General features: G+C 32.4%; 2 protein-coding genes and 1 long non-coding RNA gene across 3 annotated transcripts; all 3 read right to left on the bottom strand.

The window, feature by feature from the left end:
* Nucleotides 1–430: 430 nt before the first annotated feature.
* Nucleotides 431–4644, bottom strand: LOC133702574 (uncharacterized). Its single transcript, XM_062126881.1, has 3 exons — nt 4367–4644; nt 1222–1623; nt 431–1102 (listed from the first exon to the last, which is right to left on the bottom strand). The coding sequence occupies exons 1-3, from the start codon at nt 4602–4604 to the stop codon at nt 528–530; spliced, it is 1215 nt and encodes a 404-aa protein (XP_061982865.1). The 5' UTR covers nt 4605–4644; the 3' UTR covers nt 431–527.
* A 261-nt stretch (nt 4645–4905) lies between these two features.
* On the bottom strand, nt 4906–6904 carry LOC133703059 (uncharacterized). The gene is made up of 4 exons (XR_009843825.1): nt 6799–6904; nt 6288–6347; nt 5466–5516; nt 4906–4983 (listed from the first exon to the last, which is right to left on the bottom strand). It is a non-coding gene; the product is annotated as an uncharacterized LOC133703059 (long non-coding RNA).
* Nucleotides 6905–8011: 1107 nt separating this feature from the next.
* On the bottom strand, nt 8012–10066 carry LOC133703697 (uncharacterized protein At5g08430-like). Its single transcript, XM_062128302.1, has 4 exons — nt 10028–10066; nt 9458–9530; nt 9349–9371; nt 8012–8923 (listed from the first exon to the last, which is right to left on the bottom strand). The coding sequence occupies exons 1-4, from the start codon at nt 10064–10066 to the stop codon at nt 8012–8014; spliced, it is 1047 nt and encodes a 348-aa protein (XP_061984286.1).
* Nucleotides 10067–15768: the final 5702 nt, after the last annotated feature.

Genomic DNA, 15768 nt, shown 5'->3' with positions numbered 1-15768 from the left:
TCTAATATAATTTTAGCTTTCTTGATTGACTTTTTCAATTCTTGATTGCGAGTTCTAAAATTTAGCCTTACAGGCTCTGATCAATTCATTGATCTATTCATCCCACATATGCATAGAAAACATATTGATTCTTGATACAGGGAATAAGGAACAAGTAAAATGTTAACCCTATGACCCTGTAAATTTGTTCCTAGAAATTGATCATGTCAAATTATCGTAACTTGGTAACTTAGTTTTCGATGAACACGCATGTATGAAGTTAGAATATTGCTAAGCATGCAGTGAAGCGGCATCAATTCTGTATGAAACAAATAGGTAAATGTACTGGCCTTATTTTTGTTGCGTCCTGGTTCTTTAAAAACCACCATGAAGTGATCGAGGCTAGTCTTTCTGAAATTTAGTTATGTACATATAAAAGCGTTCCAAAATCTGAACATAAAATAGTGAGCAAATTAGTAATTCGGAAAGAAATACTTTATCTTGGCCTGGAAGCTTCATGCTGGTAACCGAGTGAAAAATGAAAAACGTCAACATTTCCTTCTATTGAAAACCTGGTGGAGGGCATCATTTAGAAAAATTGCTTCTTCTGGGCTCTGACCGCTCTTCCAAACCTTCCATTTTAATACACAGGAATCACTATCACTCCATTCCTTGAGCAGTAACATTGACCAAGGCCCTGTTTTCATACCATTTGGACTAATGCAATTCCATATGGAGCAGTTTAAGTTCTGAATTTTTTGCTTACTAGCTGCAGCACTTGCATCTTCCTCCTCATCATCACTTAACACAATTAAATCAGCTGCTGGAGCACTTTGCTTCTTGTTTTCATGTGCAACATTTACCTGTGCATTTTGTTTTGTCTTAGATATATCATTAGCAGGCTGATACGGCTCTTGTGGAAGGGCATTGGGTCGGCCTTGAGAAATAGAAGCAATAACTTTTGCTGTAAAGGCTTCAGCATGTACTGCTCTAGTATTGGTATTCACTATTTGACAACCTTCATTCCTCTCCGTCCGAAGAGTGCCACCATCTTGAGTATCATCAGGAAGAGAGTGCAATTGATGATTTACTTCCAATGCAGCTCCTTTATGATGCAGCTTATCTGCCCATATAAAGATAAATATGCATGAAAGATATTATTAGCTAAATTATCTGGAATTTAAAGATAGAATCATAGATACATAACTGCAATCACAGTGAGGTAAGCGATCACTGACTCACCAGTATGATTAGCTGCAGCACTTGGATCTTGCTCTCCATTATCACTCGACACATTCAACTTAAATCTTGGTTCGCTTGGCTCATTAGATCCATCTCTTGGAGTGCCTTGCTCCTTGTTTTGACATTCAATGTCTACCTGTTCATTTTGCTCATCTCTGGAAATACTGTTAACAGGTTGACATTGCTTTAGTGGAAGAAAAGCACCGGGCATGCCTTCAGAAAAAGGACCAGGAGTTTGTCCCGAGACTATTTTGGGTTGGGATACTCTGGAGCGGTTTTTGTTCAACTCTTCAAAATACTGCTTACTCCCTGTCTGAATAAAGCCACCATCTTTACCATCACAAGTTGTAGTGCGTGATTGATGTTGAAGTTTTTCAAAAGATCCAAACTGCTTGTTTTCCGCTGGAATTTGGAACAAACACAACATGACTTTTTGAAATCCCCAAAAACATCATGGTAAACAGTCATGTCACTGAGACAGTTATAACTTGGTAATTTATTTCAAAATTTAAATTGAAAGCAATACGAAATTCATTAAAAGACTGCACCAAATTCTAACTCTTCACATGGTTAAGGTCACTTCACAAACGTAGATAAACAACCATGGATGAAAAATGAATACAAGCACCCCAAATACGTGATGGTTAAGGAAAAGAGAATAATGAAAAGGATAACTTATTTCTGAAAAAACACAATGTCTGCAACGAAAATATGGCATTTAACAACGCTCATGATGTGAGGGAGAGTTGTAACATTTACAGGTAGAGATATGCAAAATGCCTATACAAGGGAAATACCTTACATTGAGCAAGTGTATCGAGGGCCAACAGGAAAATAGAAAAGCAAAGAAAACATATATCATGAGAGTTGTTTAGCTGCTTTTGGCACTAAGCAACAAAGCAATTTCAAGTGAAGCCCATGAATTCTAAATTTGATGCACTCAATCATTCCGAGCTGGACTAAAGCCCTGTTTGCAGCTTGGGAATGTAGTATGACTGTCTAGTCTTAAACTTGTCATCGTCTAAAGATGTCTTAAAGTATATCTTCTATCTTTTGAATCATGTTAGTCTGTCTTCAATCTTTCTTCTTCATCACTTTGATTTTAGTGTTTTAGGTAGATACAATATTGTTTGTGCTTTGACTTTTGCGGCTCCAAAAAAGGGACTTGCATCCATTTGCAAGCTATGGTGTATGGTGCTTTATTGGCTTGCTTTCATTTACTTCACAACTCAATTAGTCTCAAAAAGTTCAAATACAGCTTTCTCAAGTACTTATCTAGCAGGCACAAAAAAGCAAACTAATGAATGTAAGTTCCCTTTTCTGGCTTGTTGCAGAGCTTTGTTTTAAACATTTGAACTTCCTAAGTGAATTTGTGTTAGAGAAAAGACTTAAATGACAAAAAAACTTGTTGAATGATCAGAGGAAAAGCATGTTTTCCCCTTTCTATAAGAAGAAGTTCCCCTTCAAAGATACAAAACCATGAGAGTAACTTGCAAGACATGCCATGGAACTTTGGAAGAGTGTGAGTGAATATAAAAGCACTGATGCAGTTGCACACAACCAATATGTTTCTATGCCAGGTAGATGAATCACTGGAAAAAACAAAACCCAAAAAATAAAAGAACAATGAATCTAGCACATGCAAGAGTTTAGCCAGTAGTCAATAAGAGAAGTATGAAAGTGAAAAGGACAGAAAAAAGTACAAAAGCACAAGAAAAAAGAATGCACACCCTTGGACGCAACAATACAAATTATGATAAGTTATTTTGGAAGAAAAATGTCATTTGCAATAGAAAAAAATGTTTCACGTGTAAAACAGGAAGAAGACTGCTCAACCTTTGTTCTTTGGCTGTTTTTCAGAAACCAATTACTAAATCTTTGTTCCTTGGGACATAAACAATTCATATGATACTTATATACCAAATGGATAAAGTTGTGTTCACTTTCCTAAATTGTTGATGCTGTAAAGCCCCTGCCCCAGTAGAGAAGTTGTACTTCTCTAATATTTTTCATGATCCCACTCCATGAAAAAAAAAAGGAAAAACAAAAAAGTTTAGATTTTTTATTCTTTCAAATGAGAATGGTACATTAATGAAATAACACCGCCCAAATGTTCAAATCCTTGAAAACAAAAAAATTGTAGTGATAACAAACTATCCATGAATCTTGATTCAATAGAGAACACAATTCACAGAGTGAATATATTTCAAATAATTAATCATGTGATCTCATCCCTCTTATAGAGATAACAGAAATTCTCCATGTGAAACTGGGATAAGGTCTTGCGTAACATTTTTGGTCTCTAATTGTCCAGATATGAATTTTTAACAGGCTTACTCAGACATCTTTCCCAGAGAGAGTCTCTGATTTCTTAATGTCACAAAATAGAAGTCAGAACCAATCTACCAAAGATAGAAAATCAAAATCAAACCTCTTTCTTCCATTTCTATGCTTTGATCATCTTTATGAGTATGTTAGAGAATAATATAAATCATATCCTAGGACCTCACCTAACAGCTTAAGCTTTTAGGTGAGATGGTTTTTTGACATGGTATTAGAGCCTTGATGACCAAGCGGTCACGAGTTCGAATCTCACCATCCTCATTTATTTGATAAAAAATAAGTACAAGGTAAAATAGGCCTGTACAAGTTTCAAGCCCAAAGAGCTTTCACTTGAGGGGGTGTGTTAGAGAATAATATAAATCATATCTTAGGACCTCACTTAACAGTTTAAACTTTTAGATGAGATGGTTCTTTGACAGAGCAGAACCAGATTTGATTAGTTTAGAAGCAGAGTTTTCACCGACAATGTCTTTATTTCTTGTAAAATGAAGCCTAGACCAAAAGTTGTAGAAAATTACTTCAGCTAAATGTGCAACCTGCACAAAGTCTTAAATCTTCTCAAGAGCATAATGTATTTCAATAGAACAGTAGAAAATCCTGAATCAGACTAGCAGTTATAATTCAGGAACCTTAAATTTTTGTCATAATCTATCAGGTTATCTTTGATATAAATTTATTCACTTCCAAATCATATGAGACACAAAAAGAACCTGAACTTCCATGGATCAAAAAAATAAAAGAAGAGGCAATAGTTTGTAGAATTTATTTATGGAAATAAGGAAATATGAGCTGACTACCAAACCTGCACCATTTGCTCCATCATCCAGGCAGCAAGAAGAACCTTTAATGCCTTCTGAACTTCTTTTGGGAGGTGGTGATGTCCCTTTAAGGGCTGATTTTGGCAAGTCAGTTTGCTCATCCTTCCTAGACATGTCCTTGCATGCAGATTGAACTTCTATTTCATCTGCAATTACTTTTGGAACCTCTTGTAACAATCGTGTTTGTTCAACGGGTGTCTGAAGCAGAAGCTTTCTGTCCATGTACTCAGAAAACGTATGCAATATGATGGTTAAGGGTCACATTTCCTTTAAATTGAGATAAGTACAGTAAATTATTTGTTCTGGAGATCAACCACTTAATATTTGACCTGCAGGCATACGTGACCCTTGACCAACACCCAAAAAGAAAAGAAAAGGAAAGGAAATATTATTTAATGTGTTTTGATTGTGCAATTGCCAATTGATAGAATATACGAGTTAAGAAAAATGTTATGAGCAGTTCATGTCATTGCTTGAATTCAACATATTTAACCCCAATTGTGCAGGAAATCACAATCATCAAAGGATATTCTTTTCTCCATCCCTTCTCGTTTGCCTGATTAATGAGATTTGATAGTGCAACCAGTTCTTTGGCAATCCACTAGGATATTTCATTGCGACAAAGAAATCAGCAAAATCAGAAAAAGGGAAGCACCAAACACAGACACAAAACCCTCCAAAAAAAAAAATACAGAATGAGAGAAAATCATCTGGAAAACATTTTTTAGTATATGTACACGACAAAAGAATTTTCTAGTTTCCACAAGAACCAAATAAGAAAGAAAGAAAGCTGCTTGATCCATTCCAAATGGACATTGAATTTAAAAAGTCATAAAAAAAAAACATTAGCACTCATCTTTATTAATTTCAAATTCTGAGAATACACCAATAAATTAGATTCTTATAACTCAATGCAATCACCTCATTGGCTATGTTCAGCAAATTTTTGTTCCTTCTCAGCTGCTCCATATTTTTTTTTCTTTTATTAATTTGTTTAATGTTTTGAACATTTGTTTCATTCATCCATTATCTTTAAGACATCGCAATACCTATATATTTAGACATTTGTCAGAAGTTACGTACATTTTTTGTTATAATCTCATGGAGACTTCTGGCCTTCTCCTCAAACTCTGCCTGTCAATCAAAGGATTTGTGTCAGATTTTGGTATAAGAGTAGACCCTCATTACAGCATGCAATATCCAGATTATACCATCCAGATACAAACATATTTTACCTGCCCAAAATCAGAAAAAGAAACATAATGCATACATCTTAAAATCTGCATACCACGCATCTTTTTGGAGAAATGCTGTTGGAACTCAATGCTCATACTTGACAATTGATTAACACGTTCATATCACCCCAAAAGCCAAAGGGTCAACAGGTCAGGTTTTACTACAATAACTTGAAACATGTTTGGATAGCATCCTTTTTTGACTAGGTATGGCGTCAACTATTCCTCAAGCCCCACCAATTAGTTAGCCATAGATATATTTTAGTTAATGATTGTATAGTAGATATGCATTTACAGGCTAATAAACTTTATGCCAATTGTATGCATTTTGACAAGTTTTGATTAAGAGAAGAAAATCATGTACAAGGGAGATTAGTAGCTGGTCCTCATCAAAAGTGAGAAATTAGAGGAAAACAGAAGTAAAAGTATCTAATGAAAATTTCTTCATGGCAACAAAGTTGCTTATGAGAAGAAGATGCATAAATTCTAAGTATCAATGCTATCACAACTCCATTAATCCATTCCATTGGCAGAATTCAGTTAACTATGGCAGTTGGCACAGTTGTAGAAGCTAATCTACTGTGGCAAAGTTTTCAATAATACTCTACTCCTCTTGCTAAAAAAAATGATGTTCTGAAAAATTGAATTACTGAACAATTGAAAAACTTACAACAGTAGGCCTTCTAAGCAGGCCATCTTTCACTCTATGATGCAAATCCTGACACTCTTCCTGCAAAATAAAAAAGTGCAAACCAGTACATTACCTTTGAAAAAGGGAATGGAAAACCAGAAAGTGCTGTGACTTTCAATGTTTTAAGAGGGTTTAAATTCTGATTTTTGAACATATCATTTTGAAACAGAGAGATTTAAATGATAAAGTGAAACCAATTGTTAGAATAATTTATGATTAACTGGGAAAAGATCCCTGCAAGCAGGCAACTCCAAGAATATAATTCTGGATTTCAATCAACTCTAAAAATCCAAATATTTCTCTTAGAAACTAGCCTATATTTTGAATATTTGTCAATGTGGTTGAATTTAACCGATAAAAAACACATTTAGTTTGATAACATAAAGGTCATGAATAGACTGGTCTTCTCAATTTACATAAGTTGTCAACTATAGTGTTTTTATTTTATTGCTAGATTCAATATGGTTAAAAAGACAATCAAATTGCATACCTCAGAGAAATCATTTTCTGATACTTTGGAAATCGGTACATCTGACACTCTATTAGAAAGTTGCAGGAGAATATCTGAATTCACTTCTCCATTTATTGAAGTTTTCTTTATGCCTGTAGTTGTACACTATAATCATTAAGGGGAAAAAATGAGAAGTTGATTTTTAATTAGAGGAAAATTGTAAGCAAATCATTCTCTTCCACAGTTAAACAATGATTCTATCTTGTTATCTAGTTTGATATCTGAACAAACAGAGATAAAACAATATATTAAATGGATTGTAAGATACAAAAAAAAATGAGAAACACAGAATTACTAGAGTTTGCACTGAAATCAACTGCATTTTTTGTGCTACTCATCTCAGATAAATGGATTGTAGGATCCAAACAGCTAAAATGAGAAACACAGAATTACTTGAGTTTGACACTGATTTCAACTGGATTTTTGGTGCTACCCATCTCAAATCATCAGGTTTCTTCACAGTGTTGTAGGAAAAAATTAGTGAACCTGAGTTAAATTATTAGTAAAGTAAATTCTTCTTCAAAGTTTCACTTACTTCAAAGCAATTGCATTCACATAGTTCTTAGAGATGCAGAAAATTAACTTCTACAGATTTTGATGATCAGATGAAAGCAACACAGCCTTCAGTAGGGTGCTGCAGGCATGGAAGCAATGTGTAGAAGCATCTGCTGCCTAAGTTGTTGCCAAAGAAGCCACATGATTTAAACTTTTGACTATACATGAACAAGTCAAAAGATCCCAATACAGAGCTATGCAAAAGATCCTCAGTTAAAAAGGAAGGTTAATGCATTTAAAACCCATGGTTTATTGAGCAGTAATGGAATTGAAACGAGGGCCAGCTTTTATTCTATACTTATTTATAGAGTAAGTTTATTTTTATTAATCTAGGTTCAACTTAGTACTCACTAGCCCTTTTAAAACATAGTGCAATTATCTTGGTTATCCTTTAAGCTCAAGTTCTAAAACTTCATAATTTATTCTTTTGAATATAGTGAAAAGGAAAAGAAATTCAAACTAACAAATAATACAGGAAAGACACCCGTTTGACCATTTTATTAGCTTAAATCCAGTGCTTGCTTAAGGGATCATGGTATTTATATTTATAAAAATGAGTAAAACTATTTATAACCCGGAGAATTAAGTAATTTAATCAATCTACATAACGGAGATAGATAAAAGTATATTACTTGAGTCAAAAAATGCAAGTGGGATCATTACCTATCACTTGCACGAGCTGATGAGAGTTTTTCTGCATCCAATCATTAGGATCAGTTTTCGCTCTCACAAAACTACCCATTACAATAGCATCAAAGATCTCTGGCTGCTTTGACAGCTCCTCAAGTGCACTCCTCCGCAGATAGACAAGTTTGATATTCCTAGGTATGACAGAAGCAAAACAGCTGCGTTGCATATCTGAAACTACTTCCTTATTCTGAGACTTTCCTTCCCAACTTGAGTTTTTCTGCCTTTTACAAGGTGATAATGCATTCTGACCCTCTGCTTCTAAGCTGTTTACAAACTCATTCCATGACTCTTCCAAATTCTCGGCAAAATGTTTTGTCAATAGCTTATATATGCTATTCTTATTGACAAACTTCCTTCCCAGAAGGGAGCGTAGTTTTTCATCACAAAGAATATTTTTTCTCTTCAGTGGGTCAAGAAGGTTGTTATCTCTGCAATACCCAAAAATAATAATGGTCACATCATGTTGTGATAATTCTTTGTTTGTTTCCTGACCAATGGATGTAAGGAATTCAAAAAGGCATTTTGATCCCCAGCCAAGGAACATCTTAGTCTTTGATCTTTCCTTTCTTTTTGCTATATATGGCTTTCCCTTGCTTCTCTTTCTACTGTGACTTGGTTTATGCTCTTTCACATCATTCAATCTATAAGTCATGGTAAGTTGATCCTCAAAATCACTAAGTCCTTCTCCTTCTTCAACATAATTATCACTTAAATTAGAGTCATAATTCCTATTCCCATTCAAGAGATAATTTGCATACTTGACATGTTCTGAAGTTATACCTTCTTTCTCTTTAATAAATTCCCAATAACACTTGAACAGAAACTCGTAGGAGTCTTGAAGGCTGAGGTTTACCTTCGGCTGTGGACCATAAAGCATACAGACAATGAGAAAAAAAGGAATAAGGAAGCTAAGCTTAGATTTGGACAGGTCAAACGAAAGAACTGAAATAAAGAAGCTTTCTATAACAGATATTCATCCTTTACTTAGAAAACCTTCTAATGCTAATAGGAAACTACTGAATATATGAGCATACCAATTAACTCCACTGATCTATAGTCACATTCCATCTTCTCTTTTATTTGAAAATAAAGGACAATATGGATATTCTCCATGCAAGAGTTTGAATTGCTTAAATAACTGCAGAATAGAATATTTCAAGTCCTAGTAGCATATCTAGCTTCAAACAGGGCATTTTTTTATGATAAGCAACATGGTGAATAATAGTGCCCAAGTAAGCAACTAACAAAATTCAGACATTTATTCATTTTAGAAACAATGCATACCTCATTCAAGTCTATTACTCCTTCTAAAATTCCAGCAAGAGTTAAACAGTGATAGCAGAATCCTCTTTTCGCTTTAATTATTGCTAAGTTAGCATCAGAGAGGCAGCACCCGCATACAGCATTTGGACAACATAAGCAATTGAACGTTGCAGTCTTCTTGCAAATGAAGCAAGAATGCCAATCTGATATTTAAATTCATTATCTTAGAAGCTGAACAGATATTCCAGAAATGATACAAACATACAGAGGACAAAAAAAAGATCAAGATGCAGAGTGCTGAAAGTCTATTTTGTTAACAAAAGAAATGTACCAATACTGTCCTAATACAATGATGGAAGATTAATATCTACTCCGGATGGTTTACGATAATCAGAAAGAAGTTCTATCACAGATAAAACACATCTGTGAAGTTACCAAAAAGAAGTCCTCTGTCACATGCAAAGTGCTTAAGGCAACACTAAGTACCGATGCCAAGCTGTTTTAATAAACCATAAGAGAGAATAAACATGGTATGAAAATAAAAATATGAAAATCGACAAACTATGTGACCTGCTCAAATCTTCAAACAGAAGAAGAAAGACAAGGCAAGAACATGAATTGACTCGAAGGAAGCAATTCTTAGGCTTACATCTCCTTGGTACAATACACTGGATGAATAGATGTAAAATAAGCAACTTACCGCAGCTCCAGGGAACTTCACTCTCCAAGAAATTATCATTTTTTTCCACGCAGATAGGGTGATAAGCTTTAAGGCAATCTCTGAAAGCAAGAAACTAGTTGATGAATAGACAACCCCACCAGCACCACAAAAATGTAAGAATCTTAACAATCATCGTTCTTAATCAAGAACTACGGGAAAAAAAAAAAGATGGGATGTACAAGCTTATGCAAGACACACGTCCATGTGCAGCAAGCATCTTGCAAGTACACCTAAGACAAGTCTCAACCTTAAAAAGGAACTGGAATTGCTGATTACATAATCCAGTTAAGCTATTGGGAGAAACTAGAAGCGAACGAGGCAACATACATAAACTCAGCATTATGACTTTCAGGTAATAATAATGCTCTGTGAGGTCCCCTCTGAATGCCCACTTGCAAGTAAGAACAATTTTTGTGAAGCACAAGTGATTGAACACGGAAATAAACGGATTTTCCTTATGTCTCGTATAGCTTTACGTTATCGTTGTACTCATGCATTCTTATTCATATAGATGATGCACTAGACACTGGCACAAATTGACACAAATATGATTTTCGAATAGAGGAATTTAATGATGATTCGACCCACCTGGATTACGTAATCTGCAAGCATGTTCATATAAGGAAAGAGATTGAGATAATCGATAGTAATCCATGCCAGGCAACCATGGGAGTATTAAGTAACCATTGCTATGGAAAAATTGCCATCAACAACTAAGAATACACTACAAGTAGCATATATGATAACTATTCGTGTTTTTTTTCTCAGAAGCTAAAAAAAAAAAATGTACCCTTCATGCTAATCGGCCCCATGACACACATTGATGAATAGTGAAGAATCAAAGTGTGAATATTGCAAAGAATTTGAAGATGGACCGGCACATGTTTTTATGCGATGCATGTGCCTTGATAAAACGTAATTGTCAAATCGTGACAAGTAAACAACGTTGTGGCATCTGGAGGATTACTCGTCCACACAAATAAACATCCCAATCAGTGGAAAAGAATTTGGTATATTAAAAGAAGGAAAATATTTTTTCTTTGAAAAAAATAAACTATAAACTAATAAATAAACAACCTCATGTATCCCATCAACAATGTGCCAAGACAGAACTGCTCATCATGATGAACTCCAAGCAAGATAAAGGCTTAATCTTGATTCTTGAACTTGCAGTTTGCACTTTAAACAGTAAAAAAAAAATTCAAAATTGGGGTCCTACCATCATAAAGAAGAAAACACATGGGGTACCCCCAAATCTCAGATTCTGAGAGACCACCATCTTTGCAAACAGACAAAATCTCATTCTTTTTGTTCTCAAATGCATACAAAAACTTGCAACAACATAGAAAGAAATTTACTTGTAATCACAAACCCGTAGAGTTCCTCCATCTTTGCAAACAAAACAGCAGCCCTCTGCCGATTCATCCTTATTTATAACCTTCTTTTTTCTCCCCATTACTTTACCAAACCTCTGATCTTTTTGCTCTCTACAAACCCAAAATCCCAATGCAACAACACCACATCACTAACCAGTCAAAATGATAACTTTTTTAGATGGGTCATAACCCATTTGGTTTCTGATCAGGAAAACACAGTGACTTATACAGGCGCAAAGCATATATCGTTACAGAAAAATTAAAGGAAATATGAGTAAAGTATATCGGTGAACTTAACAATAACCCTTTTGATTTTTTTTTTTTTTTTTTGTAATCGTGGTAAAGTTTATGCTTTAAATTATTTTTTATTTAAAAATAAATTAAAATAATATTTTTTAAAATTTATTTTTAATATTAGTTCATTAAAATAATTAATTTTAAATAAAAAATATTAAATTTAAAAAGAAAAAACCGCAAATGACCAATACTTTTGGCTTTTAAACTCTTAGCAAACCATGTCATGAATATATTTGGTAACAAGGTTGTATTTGTATTTTGTTTAAATATAGATATAACTTATTTAGTAAAGAAAAATATATAATTTACTGCATATAGACCTTACATGTTTTTGCGTCTAAGATGCAAGAAAAAAAAAACGCAAAATATTATTTCTTGCTCACTATGCATGCTAATTGCACTGTTCACTGAACAGTACAATTAATATAAACAATGTATTTTGATACACTGTTCATATGAACAGTAGAAAAGAATTATACTATTCATTCAAAAAACAATGAACAATGCAATTTACTTGCACTGTTCATATGAACATTTTTTTTCTTTTCTTTAGTGTGTTAATTTTTTTAATAGTTTTTTTTAAAAAAAAACTAGTTTAAAGTGAATTAAATTCACTCGCACTGTGATGTGAACAATATTTTTTTCTGAAAAACTAGTATAGAGTGAATTAAATTCACTTGCACTGTAGTATCAATTTTATACTTAATAATATTTTATCTAATTTTATTATACGCTCAAAAAATTATGAAAACTGTAGTTCTTATCGGATGAATTTTGTACGTAATGGAATTATAAATAGTTTAATGGAATAATAAAAAATATTTTATATAAAATATTATTTATTTCATGATGTAATATGAGTAATTAATTCTATAATATTTAAATTTAAAACCATCAATATTAATATACATTAAACTACTTTTTTTCAACCTCAATTTCAACCACAGTTTTAATCAAACACCTATTTTTTCAAACCAACCTTAACTAAAAGTACTTTTTATAAAATAATTTTTTTCAAACCACAACCATAATAGCTACCGCAATACCAAACACACTAGATGCCATTGGTGCGGTCACGACTTTAAAGCCGGCTACATTCTTTCTCCGAGAAGGCAATTATAGAGCATAGCCAAACCTCGTGAGGGAAGGGGGTCGGGGACGACGTTTCAAAGCTGTCAAGCAAAGAACCTTTGCTGCAGGAAGACGGTGTGCCTTGTTTGGTATTAGGATTGGTGATGTTTCAAAAGTGCCAAATTTTTTTTTTTCAGAAGCTGTACTGAAAGGAAAGCTTTTTATTATACATATCAGATAAAGAGAAAACCAAGGTTGTCAATTCCGTTTCGTTTTGCTCGAAATGGCAGAAACATTCCATACCAATTCAAAAAAGAAAACAAAACGGAACAATTTTCATCTCATTTTAAATCTCGGGCCGTTTCGAATTTTTCAGCTTAATTTCAACCGGAACGTTCCGGTTGAATTCCACATGTTTCGTTCCGCTCTTGAAAAGCCATTGAATCAAATTGAACCTTGTTTAATTTAATTAATTAAACCACCCAAGTATAAAAAGATCTTTTTCATTACTATTTTCAATAACAATGATATTAATAATAATATTGAAAATTATTATTACTATTTTCATTAACAATGATATTAATTTTTTAAAATTAGATTTATCACCAATATATATAGTTTATATTCATGTTGTTTTTTTAATGTTTATATTTTGTAGGAATTTGAGCAAAACAAGAGATACTTTAGATTCCATTAGCCGTAATAACATTGACCTAACTTTATATTTAAAATATTTATGTTAAAACATTTTACTTTCATAATATTTTGATATTTTGTTTAAATTGAATTACTTTAAGTTAAAGATCTATTTAATCTTGACTATTTAGAAATATTTTAAATTTTGAAATTATATTTGTTCGGCATTGTGTTTGTATTGCATAATTTATAATTAATTTATCTTGAATTTGAATTATATTTGTTGAATATATATATATATATATATATATATATATATATATATATATATATTAAAACGATAATATTTAGGATCGACACTAATCAACTCGGACTAATCCGTCAAACTCATTAGCCTAAATTAATACCTTATTCTGGGTGTGTTTAAAAACTTATTTTTTGAAATATTATTTTTTATTTAACTATATGACAATAAAAATTGACATATACAAGAAAGCCACCAAAAGGATTTTAAGAAAAAAATTATTATGAAGATTTGCAAAAAATAATGTTCATTAATATTAAAAAAAAAGAATGTTATAACCTTTTTTGAAAACAAACAAAAAAAATCAAAAAATATATATAAAAAAACAATAGTAATCAAATAAAATATAAAAAGAAAAAAACACCACTAAAGGATTGCACAAAAAAACATTTGCCAATATAACTTTTAAAAAAGCTATTCTCCTAGTTAAAAAAAAATTTAAAATTAAAATCTCATAATAATCTCTAACAAATATATTAATTGTTTTTTATAAAAAAAAAATACATATCAATCCAAATAAAAAGATGTCTAGATGGGCCCACACACCTTGTCATGAAAAAGAAAGCTTGGCTTGCACACCAAGCCTTTTTATTTTTTGGTTATGTTTAAGGGTTAATGACATGTTGTTCACCCATCATATTTATCAAAAAACCTAACATAGACGATATATTGCCTGCTAATGTAGAAATTGGCAACTAAAGAGGTTGTTGAAAAGTTGGAACAACTTTTTTTTTACTTAAAAACTCATTTTCAATCAATTTTTTATTCGAAAACATCTAAAAAAAATACTATTATAACCTCAATAAACCAATAATTTTAACCCAAAGCAATCTTAAATTGATAAAAAAAAAACACTTAATCTAACTGGAAAATCATTTTCTTTCTCAACCCTGATTAACTTTTTCAAGCAAGATGAATGGCAATAAAAACCTCAATGGAGCTTCTCTCGTCAAATAGAACACAACAATAGCATATTTTTTATCGGTAGAGTATGGACAACTATTCACTTTCTCTCTCTTCTCTATTTTGTAGCGACTCTCTCATTTCTCAAACTCATGGACTCAAATATGAGTAAAATGAAGTTTTGGAGCAAAACATAAAAGCTTGAAAAAAGGGGTCAAACTTGAAAAATCAAGGTACCAATTTTTTAAAAAAATTGCCTCATGTATAATTATAAAGAAGAAAAATTAGCTGCAAATTTTCAATTGTCAATTTTGATTCTTAAACTTTTAATTTTTTAATCAATAAAATTGAATTCTATCTTCCCAAATTGAACACCAATTTAATGTCGAGATATTTTTTAACAGCACGAGAATCTTATAAGAAGATATTAAAAACAAATCGTGAGCCCAAAATATCATTTAACCTAATTTATAAGGACAATTTTTTAAAAAAAAATTCGATAACCAAAATAAATATTACTAAAAGGACTAGAAGAAAATAAAAAATATTTACATTGTTCAAGTGAACAATGCAATGTGAGGAAAGTTACAATGAAATCAACAAACCTCTTTAAACACCTAAAAAAAACTTTTAGAAGCCCAATAAACTAATATTTTAGCCCAAAACACTTCTAAATTAGTCAAAAACACAAAATCTAACAAAAGAAAAACTCTCTTTCTTAACACCGATCTACATTTTCAAGTAAGATAAAGGGTAAAAAACACTTCTATGGAACTTATCTAACAAATGTTTTTCCTCTTATTTTCAAGTAAGATAAAGGGTAAAATAGAGGAGTTTTCTCCTCTATTTTTCTAAATGTTTTTCCTCTACTTTTTTATTCTTTAGCCTCTTCTTTTATAGGTAGGTTTAGGTCTCCTAAATAGGTTGTTTAGGGTTCCAACAAATTAAAACCTAACTGGTTTTGCTATGGAGTTACTGGTTTTAGATGTAGGTGGTTTCGTAGGGTGTTTAAGGACTAATGTGGGTATTTTCTACTCTTGGATCTAGAGAGAAAAGTTTAAACCCTTGATGTAATCCTTCTAGAGGCTTCTATATAGAAACAAATGAAAAGGCTAAATGTTCTTTTGCAATTG

Source organism: Populus nigra, chromosome 9 (genome assembly GCF_951802175.1).
Source record: "Populus nigra chromosome 9, ddPopNigr1.1, whole genome shotgun sequence".
Taxonomy (NCBI): Eukaryota; Viridiplantae; Streptophyta; class Magnoliopsida; order Malpighiales; family Salicaceae; genus Populus; species Populus nigra.
The sequence above is the reverse complement of the archived record's forward strand: the minus strand, read 5'-3'. Positions and strand labels throughout refer to the sequence as shown.

Bases quoted from the DNA above. Each gene is read 5' to 3' on its own strand.
- LOC133702574 (XM_062126881.1), bottom strand. From the start codon at position 4,604: ATGGACAGAAAGCTTCTGCTTCAGACACCCGTTGAACAAACACGATTG. The intron at 1,624-4,366 runs GTTTGGTAGTCA...TCCAAATTCCAG, and splicing joins TGATGGAGCAAATGGTGCAG to CGGAAAACAAGCAGTTTGGA. The intron at 1,103-1,221 runs GTGAGTCAGTGA...TTATATGGGCAG, and splicing joins TGCTGCAGCTAATCATACTG to ATAAGCTGCATCATAAAGGA.
- LOC133703697 (XM_062128302.1), bottom strand. From the start codon at position 10,066: ATGATAATTTCTTGGAGAGTGAAGTTCCCTGGAGCTGCG. The intron at 9,531-10,027 runs GTAAGTTGCTTA...TTTAAATATCAG, and splicing joins TGAAGTTCCCTGGAGCTGCG to ATTGGCATTCTTGCTTCATT. The intron at 8,924-9,348 runs GTATGCATTGTT...TATGGTCCACAG, and splicing joins GAGTAATAGACTTGAATGAG to CCGAAGGTAAACCTCAGCCT.